The sequence below is a fragment of the Boleophthalmus pectinirostris genome, unplaced genomic scaffold (genome assembly GCF_026225935.1).
Source record: "Boleophthalmus pectinirostris isolate CB_2022bp ecotype Guang Dong unplaced genomic scaffold, ASM2622593v1 HiC_scaffold_10, whole genome shotgun sequence".
In the NCBI taxonomy this organism is placed as follows: Eukaryota; Metazoa; Chordata; class Actinopteri; order Gobiiformes; family Gobiidae; genus Boleophthalmus; species Boleophthalmus pectinirostris.
The window spans coordinates 19,017,832-19,035,740 of record NW_026570971.1 but is presented as its reverse complement, the minus strand read 5'-3'; the positions used below and the strand labels follow the sequence as shown (position 1 = coordinate 19,035,740).

At 39.2% G+C, this 17,909-nt stretch overlaps 1 protein-coding gene across 1 annotated transcript; it reads right to left on the bottom strand.

Moving 5' to 3' along the window:
- Nucleotides 1-239: 239 nt before the first annotated feature.
- On the bottom strand, nucleotides 240-4,044 carry LOC129409356 (serine/threonine-protein kinase pim-2-like). Its single transcript, XM_055155089.1, has 9 exons — nucleotides 3,977-4,044; nucleotides 3,462-3,641; nucleotides 3,153-3,359; nucleotides 2,356-2,453; nucleotides 2,074-2,121; nucleotides 1,739-1,957; nucleotides 983-1,160; nucleotides 688-864; nucleotides 240-337 (listed from the first exon to the last, which is right to left on the bottom strand). Exons 1-9 carry the CDS (start codon nucleotides 4,026-4,028, stop codon nucleotides 240-242), a joined length of 1,257 nt encoding a protein of 418 aa, XP_055011064.1. The 5' UTR covers nucleotides 4,029-4,044.
- Between the last annotated feature and the right edge of the window lie 13,865 nt (nucleotides 4,045-17,909).

The following is a 17,909-nucleotide window of genomic DNA, read 5'->3' as shown; positions in this document are numbered from 1 at the left end:
ATATAAGTAAGCAAGTGACCTAAGTTCACCATCATCATAAAAAAGAAAATTCTGCCTCATAGTTATAATCAATGACACCAGTGCATTTAGTTAATCTCTTTCACAAAATAAAAAAAAATAAATAAACATTGCATTGCAGTGTATTTCATGAAGTAGGACAAAACAACATATTTGCGGTAATGAATGTTTATTAAAACTTATTTACACAGGATATGTACAGGGGGTTGGACAATACAGTGTTAAACTACACTGAACCACGGATGGTGGCTCAGCTGGTCCAAACTTATTCGATGAGTTGGGTTCACTGCCAGACAGGCCTGAAGGAAGTGACAGCACTCTGCAAAAACAAACAAGAGAAGTTTTAGAGTGTACATTTCATAGTTGCTCATCCCACTGTGAGTTAAGAAGATATTAAATGACAAAAACTCATGTTGACAATATTAAAGATGTGGGAAAAATCTGTTTTTGTGCATTTGAGATGTACATTCCCCAATTCATATGGTCCATTCTTTAAATACTGTATTTTGTGCATTGTTTAAGGGTGAACTGTGTAATCTATCTTGTCAGAGGGAGGGTCCACCACCGGCTTTTCTCCATGGAAATGTTATTACGTTGCCAGGAATGTTCCACAGTACAACATATAACTATAACTCTAACTAAATAATGTCTGTATTTCTCTGCTCGTACCTTGCGACACACCACTCAGACTGAGTTTTCCCTTGGTCCAGCGTTCTGTGGTGAACTCTTCTTTCTCATCAGAGCACACTAGCTCGTATAGTAGAGCTCCGATCTGCCACACTGAGGTTGGACCAGCGTGGTAACCTTTATTCTTGAAGGCCTCAGGAGGAGCAAATTCTTCTGTCCCTGAAAAACAATGACAAACACAGAAATAAGTAGAAAGGTTGATAGATTTCATAGTGCGGCTTTAATGATATTGTACTGCTACTATTACTATTACTACTATGGTGGTTAGGAATATTACCGTTGTAATCGTAGTAGGGGTTTGATTGGACGTTACAGCCACAACCAAAGTCTATGATACGAATCCGGGAACCGGACTCTGTGGTTTGGACCAGGAGGTTTTCCATTTTGATATCTCTATGGAAAACCTCTTTAGCGTGAAGGTCCACCAGCGCGTCCACAACCTGTCGCATCAGCACCTGCCGGACAATAAGAAGAACGTGGATTCGAAAATTAACAAAATGTATTTAAAATGAAAATGAGGTCTAAACAAGTTCTTAATCATGACCATAGGACTAAAGCAGGAGCTGTTCTAAAGTTAAACTACAGGACTTTCCCAAAGGAGGACACAATCAGAATATCATCTGAACTGCAAAGGACCACAGGTTGAGAAAGACTGAATTAGATGTTTAAACATCCATGTTATTTCTCACTTTTTCCAAGATAAGGTAGCTAAAATAAATGCAAAACAAAATAAAATAAACAAATACATTTTTGGTGTGGTGTCATTATTCTTCAAGCCACAACTTCAACTCTGAAGAAGTGGCACGAGAAGAATTTATATAAAAAGGGGCAAATGAACGAGACAAGACAACAAAGAAAAAGAAAAGATTGAAAGAGTTAAAATCGATTGAACTTTGTCTTCCAAATTCAATACTCTTAAAAAATATATATTATTATTAATTAATTAATAATTAAATATTTAAGCCTATGTATATTTTTCATGAAAGTTTTTTTTTGGTTATTTTTCTGACTTTTTTTTTTTTTTTTGGCGCACCTTTGCTTGGTCCTCCGACAGTGGTGCGTTCTTCAGACAGTAGTTAAACAGGTCTTCAGAAGGGGTGGGTCTCTCCATGACCAGCACTACCTCCTGGTCTTGGAGGTACCAGTCTAGAAGATTTACCGAGGGGTCCTTTCCAACTGAGTGGCAATTCGGAGCTGCTTTGGTCATGAGGACCACCTCCTCAGGGACCGAGTAAACCTCCTTTTCAATGGTCTAAAAATGAACAATGTAAACAAAACAGATGAGTACACAATCAGAGGTAAACCCAGAGGAAAATGATATTCCAAAACTACAAACGAAAATATAACAACAACAAATATTTCACTTACCACTGGAACAAAATCCACATCCTCTCGTTTGATGTGTTTAATTGCCACCTGAAAATCAGAAATTAGAACATCATTAGATAATGGAGTAGACAGAAAATGTGAAATTATAGGTAAATTCATAGATTCATAATTCATAATTCTTAACAGTCTCCAAGACAAAAACAACATCTCCATGGAGACTGACCCTTTACATTAAAAATGATTTACTGCACCTTAGATAATTTTATCTTATATTAACTGTGCATTTGATGTTTTGTAAAAGATGAAAAGTAAATATCTTACTGGTTGTTGGTCTGATATCCGCACACCGGAAAAGACAGACCCAAATGAACCCTCTCCGAGCTCCTCGTGCTCCTCGTACTTTGTCTCAAAGTCACTCACTGAATAGAAAAAATATTATTAGTATGATCATCCTTTAGTGACAGCACTCATTTTGGTCTTGGTGTAGTCCTGGTCTAGTCCTGGTGTAGTCTTGGTTTAGTCCTGGTCTAGTCCTGGTTTAGTCCTGGTTTAGTCCTGGTTTAGTCTTGGTATAGTCCTGGTCTAGTCTTGGTTTAGTCCTGGTCTAGTCCTGGTTCAGTCCTGGTTTAGTCGTGGTTTAGTCCTGGTCTAGTCCTGGTCTAGTCCTGGTTCAGTCCTGGTCTAGTCCTGGTTCAGTCCTGGTTTAGTCGTGGTTTAATCGTGGTTCAGTCCTGGTTTATTCGTGGTTTAGTCTTGGTTCAGTCCTAGTTCAGTCCTGGTTTAGTCCTGGTTTAGTCTTGGTTTAGTCCTGGTTCAGTCCTGCTTTATTCGTTGTTTAGTCGTGGTTTAGTCCTGGTCTAGTCTTGGTTCAGTCCTGATTTATTTGTGGTTTAGTCTTGGTTCAGTCCTGGTTTAGTCGTGGTTTAGTCTTGGTTTAGTCCTGGTTCAGTCCTGGTTCAGTTGTGGTTTAGTCCTGGTTTAGTCTTGATTTAGTCCTGGTCTAGTCCTGGTTTAGTCCTGGTTTAGTCCTGGTCTCGTTCCTGGTTTAGTCCTGGTTTAGTCCTGGTTTAGTGTTTACATCTAGTCCTGATTCTCGGTATTGTTAGTCTGTAGTGTACCTCTATCTCTAGCCACTCTCTTCATTGCTTTACTCAGGCTTTTCTTCTCTTTCTCCCTCCTCGTCTCCAAACTCTCATGCTCTGAGTTTTTTTTCGTGGATTCAGGACGAAATTTTTTGGGATGGATTTCGTCCCCTGCGTCTGTGGCTTTCCTTTTTGTTGTTTTGCTTGGTTGGTCCAAGCTGTGAGCGACCAAAGGACTGTGGCCTGAAAATACATCAGATCAATTATTACTTGTGTCACAATGAAAAACTGCAACAAGTGGATTTTACTTGATAAAGGTACAACTAGTTGTACCTTCAATAGTACCTTCAGTGTGGTCGTCTGTCCTGGGAGCGCCCTGCAGTGTCTCACCTCCAAACCCATCGGTCGAGGTTTGAAAACACGACTTTTTGGGCTCAGAGCAACAGACTGGATCACTGGCTTTCCTTTTCCTGTTTTGGAAAAGGCTCGGTTCGCCCTTAAAGTTGCTCGAGGCCGGCCTGGATCCTGTGAACACATTATGTCATTGTTATTACTTAGTTACTTCATGTTTCTACGTAAGTTTCCAAATTACACTCAGGTAAACACAGTCAAAACCAGAGATGGGTGGTTTCATTTACATTTGCTCAAGTAACTTCTCAACAAAACTCTACTTCTCAAAGTAGTGTTCTGATGTTTTATTTTTACTTGTGTACTTTTTGGATCAGTACTTTCTACTTGTACTTTAGTAGCCACGTTTAATAATAATCGTAAGTAAAAATTAATCTTAAAGATAGTACAACTTTGGCTACTTGACCCTTGGCTGGGATTGTATGACATTCTTCAAAATTTCTTCTACAAACCTTGCAAGATCGCGCGGTCCTCTTCTAAAACGTACAGTCTCCGTGCTACCATTGTTTTGAAATCACAAGAGGCGACAAACTGTGGAAAAGTGTCTGAACGTGCTGAGATGTGTGGTCCTATATTCTGTCTGAAGATGATGATGTCATAAAGCGCTTTGCCGCTAACGTGGCAACGGCCAGCAGGTGCACGCGGAATTTTGATGATGTCATGGTAATTTAAGAATGTTTTTTTTTAAATGTATTATATTGTATTTAAATGTATGTATTTATTTACTTTAAAATAATACAACTTTCTCAGGTCTTTCCTTCCAGCACAATACAGACATAGAGTTCATTTCTAAAGCATCATTTGTACACAGAGTTATTCAAAGTGCTTTAACATTCTCAACAATAAAAACACTGTAAATGAAAGTCTGTTGTTTGATGAAAATCTGTGAAATGTTTTATGAAGAGGCAAGAACAGCAGCAGAGAGTGAGTTCTGCACTTTTTGTACATACAGTCAATGGACCTATTTCAATTATTACACTGTTTCAGAGCACGATTGTATTTTACATTGAACACAGTGTAAAACAAGAATCACACACATCAGTCCCCTGGTGCACCCAACTGCATTCTAATATCTTAAGTTTTCACAGTACACCATTTGTACGCTTGTTACTGACCTTAACAACTCTTGAGATAATGTTAATGTTAATATTATTACTCAAAGTTCCCACCCTACTTAAAAGAGTTTTTGATTCTATTTAGATCAGCATATCATGTACGTCACAATGAACAATTATTTTTTTATGTTCCTATAATAAAGAAATTTGCCGCAGAGCATTTAACTTCAAAGCTCCAAATGAATGGAACAAATTACCCTCCTCAATTCGATCAGTTACATCAATCCACCAGTTTAAGGCATTGGTCTTCAGATACTTACAAACATCATGCTCCTGTTTTCGATAAAAATACATTCTTATTCTATGTACTTTCTTTTGTACATAGAGTTGCTTTTTTTTTTCACTAATTTACAAATATAGGTGTGGGGATGATAAAATCAGAGATGTTGTCTGTGTGTTGTGTGAATGTTGTCTTTGTCTGTTTTTTCTTTTTTTTTCTGTAAATGTTACTTTTGTTAATGTATTAGGATCCCCTCGTAAACGGACTTCCCTAATAAATAAATAAATAAATAAGCAGTAGTGGACTATCGGAACAAAACCCCCAATCTTGTGTGCCCCCAAAAGTATCTCGTAATAATAGTACTTTTTATTTTACAGTTCTCTCTGAAGTTCCAGGAAGCTATGATTAATGTAAAACACTGCGTAGGATCCTGTTTACATATATGCAGGTTATATAGCCACGTATTTTTATCATGTGGAGGAGTATGAAAGTCAAAGGATATGCAAAAATAAAGAAAAAAAGTATTGGACATGCTACTACCAAGTGCCCACACAGCACTTTAAAGCAACTTAAATTTGCACTTGAAAGCCAGAGTAGCACGTATTTCTTTTTTTTTTTTTATCTTAAACAAGCAAGGATTAAACTGGCTAATGTCAATTGCTTGGAGTTTACATAACACTCCAGCATTTGCTAGCTGTCCAATCTTGAACAGCCTTAACACTGTGGAATCAAATAGAGAGCTGTGAGATAGGGTCAAGTCATATGTTGCTTCAAGGGCCCCGGAGACCTCTGTCAGTCTATCTGCCAGTCCCATGTGAGCCTTATCTGGATTAGTGCCAAAGGTGATTGACAGGTCACTAATCCACGTGGGGGGGTCGGCAAACTGCGATTTAACACAGCATAATTGGACTATCAGCCAGAATCCTGAGCTGCTCGACTTAAGGGGAGGCCACTGGGGACAGATATAGAAACAGGGAAGGTATTGTTGGGAAATTTGAGAAACAGCGCAATTGGAATATGTGAAATGAAGTAAAATTGATACCAAGTAAGGAATAAATCAGAACTAATCTTTGTACAAGATATATAAGTGGATCATTACACCTGAAAATGGCCTCAACAAGAATTAAACCAGGTCAGAACTAGGTCGACTCAAGGTTAAACCAGGACAAACCAAGATCGAAACCAGGAAATTTAAAGGTCATGTATTATGCAAAATTGACTCTTGTGAGCTTCAAGCCATGTTATAATGTTGTTACCTCATCAAAAACATACCTGGAGTTGTTTTTGCTTCATTCACACATGTTTGAGTAACCCTTCATGATTAGTCTGTCAACTATAGAGACTGGCGCCACCTAGTGCCTCCGCTCAATTTTATTTCTCTTCAGCGACTAGGTCAGGAATCAGAATACACTAGACGGTTTGCAAGAACCCCGGAAAGTTGTAGACCGCACACCTGCCAATCAGTGAAGAGCTGTGAAGCCATGACGTCAAACTCAAGCACCTGTCTGGGTCCGTTTTGTGGTACAGCACAACAGTAAACAAAGTGGACGAGATGGATGTAGACGAAGACATACATTCTGTGTTGGCAACGATTCCAGAGATTGAGGATTTAAAACCAGAACTGGTGAATTTTATCAAGGGGAAAGACATTATTGCCCTTCTTCCTATGGGATTTGATGCATTACATACGTCACGACCAAATAGCAGCGATTGGTTAGATTAAAAAAGTACCCGCCTACCATTTTGCGAATGAATCCTAATGCTGCGAGGTCAGACGGTTTTCACAAAGTGAATCCAGCTGATGAATCAGGCTATCTGTCAACATCTCCAAAGCTCAAAATGCCGTGTTCCACCTTGTGATGTCGTGACATGGTAGTTTTCATCTAAGTTCAGTTAAGTTAACAGCTTCCTTTTACCTTTACCTCCCTCACGGGAGGGCATCTGCGCATCTTTTAAAATCCTGAAAGTTTGGGAAATTTGTAATTTGCTGCTTGACACCTGAACATCTATCACTGTCTGTCACAGCAAACTAAATGAAGTGTTCTCATCAGTGCTTTGGGGTAGTCAGTACAGGGTTTTCAGTAATATATGATGCCATTATAACAACATAAGAGATCACTATTTGATTTGATACACAGATACATTAGATAAACAGGATTTTTGTTTTGTTTTGTTTTTTTCAATTTAAAACTCCTGGTGAAGATTAACAAGTGATTAGTGATTAGTCTGTTGTTGTACAAATAGTTGATTATACAGTGTTGTGTTTATCAAATACAAAACATTCTGTAATTGCATCCCAACCTGAATTTGATCTCATTTGCACATATATACACTAAAACCTGTAGACATTTTTATTCATAATGCACTGTTAATATAAAAGGGCTCATATTACACTATTTTCTAATCAATGTTATGTTGTTTCTTCATCAAAAACATACCTGGAGTTGTGTTTTGTTTCACTCACACAGGTTTACACTCACACAAATCCTGCATATTTATGATGTGTTTATGAAGTGGTTTTAAACCCCATACACCTTCACTAGAATTATAAAAATATAATTTGGATAATTTCAGCCCTTGTATTACCAATCTCTACCAGTAAAGTTAAAAGGGAACTTGTTAACTTGAAAACTGCTGCTTGGTGACATCACAAGGTGGAACATAAAACATACCTGCATATTTAGGCTGAGTAGTTCTTCTTCTCAAACAGAAACCAACTCTATTCCATATTGTGATGTCATGTGGTAATACAGGAAGTGCTCTACTGTGTTTTTAAACTCCATACAGCTTCACTAGCATCATTTGGATGATTCAGATGAGGGACTATGTCTCTGGGCTGGCCTGGGAACGCCTTGGATTCCCCCCGGAGTAGCTGGAGGAAGTGTCCGGGGTGAGGGAAGTCTGGGAGTCCCTGCTTAGACTGCTGCCCCCGCGACCCAGCCCTGGATAAGCAGAAGAAAATGGATGGGTGGATTTCAGCCCTGGAATTGCCAGTCTCTGCTGAACAAACAGTAAAAAGTAGCTGTTAACTTGAAAATGACTACTAAGAAATCACAATGTGGACAGAGCATTTTGAGCTTTGGAGATGTAGACAGACTAATAATAAAGGGTTACTCAAACATGCGTGAATGAAAGAAGACACAGCTCCAGGTATGTTTTTGAGGAGGGAACAACATTATAACATGACTTAAAGCTCACATGATTCCATTTTGTGTAATATAGAACCTTTAGGAATGATTTGATTTAAGTATGATTCAGGCTTAGTAACGAGCTACTGTGTCCAAGTAATTTCCTTTGTGAATCAATAAAGTTTGTCTAAGCCTAAGTCTCATTAATACCCAATATTCCTAACCCTTTATTCAGTCTTTCTTCTGACTTTAATTAAGGTGTAGCTAATTTCACCAATTACTGTTGAATGACAAAGATCACCTAGTTAATTTTTTCTCTTACTTTGCCCTAATTTTTCTCTCTCAATAATTACTATCGTAATGTCCAAATATTACCCATATTTTCATTTTTGTAGGACTTAGTGACAAATTAAAAACTAATTTGGAATACCACCAGTTGCTTTTATTTATTTTCACACTGTTTAATTGACTAAATGAACACTCAAACCAGAATGGCCACTAATCCTGCCAGCAGCACATGGGAGGGTCTGCGCAGCGGGGGCAGTTTTAATAAACAGAAAAGGTGGTGAAAGATTTGAGAGGGCTCTTGGGAGAGAGAGGTGGATTTGAATTTGTGTGCGTGAAATTTAAAAACAACATTTCGAACATAATTAAGCTTGAGTTAACCTCGGAAAGCCCCAGACACACCTCGAATGTGGAGGAATGAACAGTCACATCTACATACCCTCTAGAGTGAAATGGTTTGGGTTGTTGCCGTGACGATGGATGTAAATGACTGAAGGAGGGCTCTGACATTTGAAGTTGTGCTCATTGGTCACATGTGATAACGCCTGGCTCACTTCAGCTGTCTCCACCTGATAACAGCGTCTGGGGGACATGCTAATGCTGCTGCGTACAGGAAGTTGGTAAAAGTTTATTAACAAAGATAAAATGTGAAATGTCAGAGAAGAAGTATCAGAGACTAACAATACAAACCTGTACTGGGGTCTCTGCCAGGGGTAAATCATGATACAAGTATAAACTGAAGCTCAAATGATAGTCCGAGTGCCTGTCCTCTCTGATCTGAAGGTTGGTAGTTCGAATCCTGCTTCCTGTATAAGCAACATTAGTAGAGTGATTAGTAGAGATCCTGTGATTGCAGTGTGATTCCAGTGTGATTCCAGTGTGATTCCAGTGAGATTCCAGCTCCCACAGGTGAATACTGTTGTTGTGTTCTTGGGCAAGACAATTTGAGGCTAGCCAAAGTTCTACAAATGTCATTATTTACCATTTTATTATTGCAATATGATAATTGACAGAATTATTTTACTCTTCATTCAGATAAATAAGCTTCTTTGGAGACAACGAGATGAACGAGACCAAGTTACAGGTCAGGTTTGTGGAGAGGAGACCCAGCTTACAATAAGAATGTGTGTTTCAAGGTATTTTGGGGTACATACATACATCATTTGTGCTGGATATTTTATTTGGCATTAATAAAAACATTTTAAGCAGCCTAAACTTGCAGATGTAGTTTAATCTCGTGCACATTTTAGACAATTTCTTTCCGCTTCTCCGTTTTTGATAGAGCTTAAGAAAGAGAAGGTCCCCATCTTGCGGGATTTGCGGGCAGGAGAGGGACTGAAAATTAAAATTCTTTGTGGGTGCGGGCTAGCCTGATTCATCATCCGGTTTCACTTTGTCAAAACTGTCTGGGAGCATTAGGATTCATTTGCTCGATGGCAGGCAGGTACATTTTTTACTTAACCAATCGCTGCTATTTGGTCGTGATGTATGTAATGCGCCGCTAAAGTGGCTAACTGGTATATTAAGCTTTTCCCAAATCCTGTAGGAAGAAGGGCAATAACGTCTTTCCCCTTTACAAAATTCACCAAACATTCTCTTTGCTCCAGCTTTAAATCCTTGATCCCGGGAATCATTGCCAACACAGAATGTATGGCTCTTTGCTGATTGGCCAGTGCCCAAACTCGCACTTTGGGGTTCTTGCAAACCGTCTACTGTATTCTGATTCCTGACCTAGTCACTGGACAGAAATGAAATTGAGCAGAGGCACTAGGTGGCAACAGCCTGGCTAAGTGCTGACAGGAGCAGGACTGAAAAATCTGTCCCACAAAGACCTCAATTTTGGAGCAATAAATACATCTGAAATTGAATTACTGCAAGACAGATACGTTTAACACATTGAGGAACAGTCAAGGAAAAACAATATCATCCCCACAGGGACAAGCCATTTTGTGTTTTCTTTGTTGCAGAGTTGGATAGAAGTGTAAATGGGTGACAGGTTATACATTAGACACTCTTTTCTGTTCAGACACGCGGAGAGACAATCCATCTCGTGATACTGTAACCAATTAGGGGGTGTTAGTTTCACTGCAGCTAATTCTGCTCTTCAGACAGGTATTTAAGACAGAGACTTACAGAACCCTGTCAAAACTGAAGAAGCTACTAGCCAGGCTGGAGTCACCTAGTGCCTCCACTCAATTTCATTTCTCTCCAGCAAGTAGGTCAGGAATGGGAATACACTAGACGGTTTTCAAAAACCCTGGATGTGCGAGTTCGGGCACCAGCCAATCAGTGAAGAGCCAATCATTCTGTATTGGCAATGATTCCCGAGATCGAGTATTTAAAGCCGGAACAAAAAGAATGTTTGGTGAATTTTATCAAGGGGAAAGACGTTATTGCCCTTCTTCCTACAGGAATTGGGAAAAGCTTAATATACCAGTTAGCCTCGGTAGCAGCGCATTACATACATCACGACCAAACAGCAGAGATTGGTTAAATGAAAAGAAGTACACACCTACCATCAAGTGAAAGAATTCTAACACTGCAAGGTCAGATGGTTTCTACAAAGTGAAACTGAAATGAATCAGGTTAAGAAGTTACTTGGATGAGTCGCAAAATATATTCATGGTTAAATATGGACAAAGGCTGTCCAGTTGACTGAATTACATTTTCTTTTGCAACTGGGACCCAGCTGGACAACAGAGGGATTGCACAAACACAATGTAGTGATATAATTTAGTTGAAAGGCTACGGGCACTACCATCATCACCATTACACGCTGTACTGCAGGTAGCTCCTCTCTCTTTAGTGGAGCATGTGTTCTGCGCTGATGGCCTGTGCCTGTCTGTAAACGCTCGGCTCTTATCGCGACTCAGACTCAGGTGGAGCTCCGGGGGATAAGGGCTTCTCTCTCCCTCTCACTATTCCTCACTTTTCCATCTCTCTTTCTCTCTCTGCCTCTCTCTCTGCCTCTCCCTCTGCCTCTCCCTCTGCCTCTCCCTCTCTCCCTCTGTCTCTCTCAGATATGGCTGAGTGGCAGATGGTCAACTCCAAAGTGTTTTCCCCAGTGTTTTGTGCACAACCTGTGAGTTCATATACTCTATCCAGACTCCAGATTCCTCTCATCCACAGAGACAGATGGATGATGATGAAAAGTAGTATTTTTAAAAGTTTGTTTATCTGTAAATGTGTTGCCTGCATGAGTCATTACAAAGTGTAATCATGTAAACAAAAAGGACTTTAAAGAACAATGCTTTCTTTTAATACACTGCTGTCATTATGCCGACTCATTTCTGTATGTTGTGTTTCTTTTATAGGATTAAAACAAACATACAGAAAGATATTGTAACTCAAGCATGAACATACCTCAAACAAGGCCTTGACCCTGTCCAAATATTTACTGCACATTTTTCTTGTAGATAAAAGTTCACCACCCAGAATAGAACAAGTAAATAGATGGATCCTCTTATTGTTATTGTATTTTCTTATTTTTAATACAGACAAATCACTGTTATAATATCGTTTCCTCATCACAAACATGCCTGGAGTTATGTTTTGTTTCATTCACACTTGTTTAACACACAAAATCTGCACATTTAGGCTGAGTTCTTCAATACAGGAAGTACTCCACTGTGTTTTTAAAACCTGGTTTAGTCCTGGTTTAGTCCTGGTTTAGACCTGGTTTAGACCTGGTTTAGACCTGGTTTAGTTCTGGTTTTAGTCCTGGTTTAGTCCTAGTTTAGACCTGGTTTAGACCTGGTTTAGTCCTGGATTAGTCCTGGTTTAGACCTGGTTTAGACCTGGTTTAGTCCTGGATTAGTCCTGGTTTAGACCTGGTTTAGACCTGGTTTAGTCCTGGTTTAGACCTGGTTTAGACCTGGTTTAGTTCTGGTTTAGTCCTGGTTTAGTCCTAGTTTAGACCTGTTTTAGTCCTGGTTTAATTTGCGCTTTTGCGGCCCGGTACCAAACGACCCACGGCTCAGTACCGGTCCCCTGCTCTATACCAGTCCTGGTTTAGACCTGGTTTAGACCTGGTTTAGTTCTGGTTTTAGTCCTGGTTTAGTCCTAGTTTAGACCTGGTTTAGACCTGGTTTAGTCCTGGTTTAGACCTGGTTTAGACCTGTTAGCTGGTTTAGACCTGGTTTAGACCTGGTTTAGTCCTGGTTTAGGTTTAGACCTGGTTTAGACCTGGTTTAAGTTCTGGTTTAGTCCTGTTTTAGTCCTGGTTTAATTCGCGCTTTTGCGGCCCGGTACCAAACGACCCACGGCTCAGTACCTGTCCCCTGCTCTATACCACTTCACTAGAATCATTTGGACAATTTCAGTCAGTCTGTACTAAACCACAGGTAAACGGTAGCTGCTAACTTGAAAACTACCGCTTCATGACATCACAAGGTGGAACAGAGCATTTTGAGCTTTGGAGATATAGACAGACTAATAATAAAGCCATCCTCATATGTGAACAAAGCAAAACACAACTCTAGGTTTGTTTTTGACGAGGTAACAACATTATAACATGGCTTGAAGCTCACAAGAGTCAAATGCATGTAATATAGGATCTTTAACAAAATACTGAACAAGTAAATAATCCACCTGAAGTGCAATCCTTTGGTTCTATCTACGTGAATAGAATCATCAAGAGAACAAGAGATCAGAGCAAAGTAACAAACTCTAATCTAATCCACCATCTAACTCAGTACAAATAAACGCATAATCTGATGAGTAGAATAATAAAAGTTGCTGAACTCTGTTTGTCCTTTGTCAGAATGGAGTGGCTGCGTGTGCTGGTGGAGGTGCATTAACAGTCTGTGTGTTAGCTTTGAGACTTTCCCTTGCAGTGCACACCTGAGAGGAATCTTAACCAGCAGCAGGGAGTGACAAAGCAAATCACAGGCCACGCACCAGCCTATGAGGGCTTAGCTGGGACCGGTTTAGGACACGATATTACACTATCTCAACAAAATGAAATATGTGGAGCTGGAATGAATAATGGCGAGTCAAGAATGGAAGATTATTATGTCAAGAAATGTACAGCAGAAGAGAGAGGAGACACTTGAATTTATTGATATGGTGCATACAGGCTATTCACTGAAAATATATGACAAACCAGCGTTGTGTTTTATAGCTAGAGTCTAAGCTATTGCAGTCTTAAAACTCCTATATTACGTGAACTGACTCTTGTGAGTGTTAAGCCATGATATAATGTTGTTATCTCATCAAAAAAATACCTGGAGTTGTGTTTTGTTTCATTCACACATGTTTGAGTAACCCTGTATTATTAGTCTGTCTATTTCTACAAAGCTCAGAATGCCCTGTTCCACCTTGTGACATCATATAGTGGTAGTTTTCACAGCAGTTTTAACAGCTACCTTTTATTATTGTTCAGAAGAGACCGGCAATTACGAGGTTGATCCAAATTATTACAGTGAAAGTGTATGAAGTTTAAAAACACATTGGAGCACTTCCTGTCTTACCACATGACATCACAAGGTGCAACAGAGTGTCTTGTGTTTGCGAGAAGAACTCAAACAGAAACAAAATACACAAACATAATCACAAATATAACGTAGATCATAAAACAGCGTAATGCGGGGCCTTTAACCAGAAGTATGCAGGAGTATCTGCTGTAGGACATACTCAGGTGAAGTGTGGCTACCCTCCAGCTGAGAGGTTTGAGGTTCTATCCCCTGTGTCGCTGAATGGTGTCTCTCTCTTTCCTTGCTGAAAAGATGTGCTTCTAAAGTGTTTCAATATGAGTATGAGATAAAGTGCAATAGTGCTGGATCATATATTCTGGGAGAGTCACGCTCTGTAATGAGAATGAAATTAATGTTTGAATAATGAACAGCAGAGAGCCAGAACTAACAATGCAGTCAATATGTTGGAAAGGTAAGTGACTTTAAATGCAACCTCCAGCAGTCTTCACACATGAGAGCTTCTGCGTCCCACTGGACTATAATATAAATATATATACAGCCATACATTCCACTGAGCAGACGGTACGATGTGAAACTGCTTTTACCTAATGGCATTAGTCTCACTCCAATAACTCTGAGAAAAGGGTCAATGAAACCATTTGAAACACGTGGTTTAGCCCCACAGTATCAGATGGGGAAGGTGTTTACACTGAATAAGTGAAGAATAATTATTAGCATCAAAAGATTTTTTATTTTTTTAATCCACTTAATTTTTCAGTTTCAGTGTAGGTTTCTTCCCATTGATCCTGTTACCCACAGTTTTTAATCAAATCATAAGGACTTTATAATGTCTCTTATATATACATTTTAGGTAAGCCCATTTTAGAAAGTGACTTAAATAATAGGTAAATATAACTTTTTTCATCTAATTTGATGTAAATGAATATGTTTAAATAATCAAAATCTAAGTTTCCCAAGTGCTCCACAAAACAGATTCAAAAATGGGAATATGAAATAAAACTCTATTTAACTCCAGTGGTCCTCATTAAGACAATAAAACCAGTACAATCAAATAAGAGCAAAAATACCAATAAATAAAAGGTTAAACCATAAAAATAAATAAGAGACACAGGGGAGCACAAAACTCACGAGGTGTTAAAAGCCTAAAAGAATAAAAGAGGATTTTAAGATGAGGCTTAAACCTCTCCACTGTGGGGGCTAATAAACGGAAATGTCACAAATTCCAAATGGCCTTTTTTCTCCAAATCGGAATACATTTTTCTAAACTTAAAGGTGCACTATGTAACTTTTTAGTTGGTGGTTCATCACGATCTTGTTTCTGTAGACATGTCATTGCTCTGCTTTGAATGTTCTACAATATAAACTTTACATTTATTTAAATACAGGTGGTATTATTGCTCAAAATACTTCTTCTTTGGATTCTGACTGTGAGCAGGGTCACCTCTACACAGATCTGACCAGTAACTTTACCTGGTTTGGTTTCCATGAAGATACAAAGGTTTCTGCATTACTGTGAAACATCTCAGACAAAGCAATCACATCTCCAGGGAGAAAAGTATTTAACGTACCCTCCACGAGAAAAGTTACACAATGCACCTTTACCAGACATGATTCAGTTATCTAAAGCTTTCCCAAAGCTGAGTGTGGTGATATAAAAGTGCAGCTGAAACCTTCCCTTGTTTGTTCATTAGAGGCAGTAATTACAAGGACAGGTTGAGCTCATTGACAGAGCCCAGAGTGAGGCTGAGGGCGTGTGCACGTGTGCGCAGCCTTCCTCTTATATTGATGTCATGTCTGCAGTACCATTGATTCACACTGAGCTGCACTAATCAACTAATCAAAGAGTCACACACCGGCCAGCCACCAGCTCTGAAGCCCTGACAGCTCACTGCTCAGTTAGTGAGAGAAATACTGCCACTAACAAGTACACACTCAGGTTTGGTTTGCTCAAGAGGAATTTAATCACAACGGCCGTCCCACCTTGCTGCACTGGCTGAATAAGTAGTAAAAATGTGTTTATTTATGTGGCCGTTTATACTGCAGTAACATCATGAGTGGTTGATAGTGAGTTAATGTCACTTTGTTTGTATTTGAGACCTGCTTTATCATGTCAATAAATATGTGAAAAATATTGAGCTCAAAATTGACCTTTGACCCTTATTTGGCAGTTCTTCTACTCTGCCTTTGTATCAGTGTATGTTTTGTTTGTGATTTAGTTCATAAAAATATTTGATTTTAAAATCCAACCTCTCACCTCCTTGTTTTTGTTGCGGCCTCGGCAAAGGGTCTGAACACATTAAATAAATATACCTTTGTATTCAGTTACACTTAAATTAGTTTTAATGTGAATGTATTTGGTGTATTTATTCATACTATACTGCAAAGTCACTTGTGTGTCAAACTGTTTAACTGTGTAAATGTCGCTGCACAATCCTGATCAGCACTAAACAGGAAATCCAAGGCTCTTCTATATCATTTCAAACAAACCCCATGATGACTAGACTTTGATGAGGTGTTCTTGTAATGCAGGGGTCATCAAACTATAAGGCCCGAGGGTCGACTCCGGCCTTACACGCTCCTTTGACCGGCCCCCCAGCTCCTCTGCCCAACCACCACTTGAACTAACCCTATGAGGCAATTTTTTTTAAAATTTATTTTTATTGTATTTTGTTGATTTTTCAATTTTAAAAAAAATATGTATTTATATGAAGTATTTATATTATATTTAAAGAATTATATGACGTATTTACATTTGCCTCTGAATTTTCTTCACCTGACAAGCTCGAGTCCAAAGTTCTGTAGTGCAGCGTACTATAGTGCAGAGTACTGTGGTACAGAGTACTTTAGGACAGAATACTGTAGGACAGAGTATTATAGTGCAAAGTTCTGTAGTGCAGTTAAAGACAGCAAATTGACTCATGTTAAAGTACAAAAACTTGACAGACAGTGCAGAGTTTTCAAAGAACAGTGGACGACTGACTGTTTTTTTATTCAGTGTAAGGAGCGTGCAGTTTGTCTGATATGTAAAGAAAGTGTGGAGGTTTTCACAGAATAAAATCTGCGTTGTCAGGGTCATACAATTCTGTTATACTGCTGACCCGACCCCGACCCCATCACAGTCAGGAGAGATAATGTTAACCCCCAGAGGAAAAAGTTTGGTGACCCCTGTTATAATGGATGGAAGGATGGTGAAAAGCAAATGTCAGTTCCTGCCTTTTGCCTTTGCACAACTCCTTATTTTTGGCTCATGATACAAAGGCAGAGTACAATAACTGCCAAATAAGGGTCAAAGGTCAATTTTGTGCTCAATATTTTCCGCATAATATTTCTTCATTATAGCAAGTAGTTGTCAAACTTTGGGAGCCCTACCTATTATACTTTAGTCTGGAAAAAACATAAACTTTAAAGTCATTTTTCTCATTGTCACACTCTGTCTTTGTAGGGCAAAATATGTCTTGCTTCTTTTTGTTAGATAGGGGAGGGGGTTTTGTATATCTTTAGTATTTCAGTAAACTAGATCTGACTGAAAATGTGCATAAACATTCAAATTTCGCCTCATTTTTAAAAATTAAAACTTGAATAAATCTGACTTGGAATTAGAATATTAAATCAAATCAGATCAAAATCTTTTAGCGCAGAGTAGACAGTTGTGTTGAGAGATTCTGCCATATTCTAATCTACAGCCACCAAGCTCCCCCACTGAATCACTGCTTCACATTTGGCACTTCAGCACAAGTTCATCTCGTTTCTTTCAGTTGTCTTTCTTAGATCCCGAGCTGTCTGGACACATATGAATCGAATCGTATACTCCAGGTCACGTTCCGAGCCCTCACCTTTTGACCCAAATACACACAAGTGCTGCACTGCTAAGAGGGATATTCTCAGATTTAACCAAGGTCACAGTAAGGTTCCAGCAGCCTGCCCCTCTCAAAGCGTCTCACTTTAATTGGCCTTAACACCGTTTTGACCCCGTCTTGCAATTTTGTCATTTCAATCAAACAAGCGTGATATTTTCCTGTGTGGGAGGTCTGACGAGTCAATTGTCAGATGGAAATGGCAGTAGGTAGATAATAATCCACCATGATGCCCTCCCGTGTGCAGTCAGTTAGCACTCGGCAGCACAGTCTCCACACCTGCTCTGCCCCCTTCTCCCCCGCCCCCCGCTAACACCCGCTAACCCTCTCACTCCATCAGCACGAGTG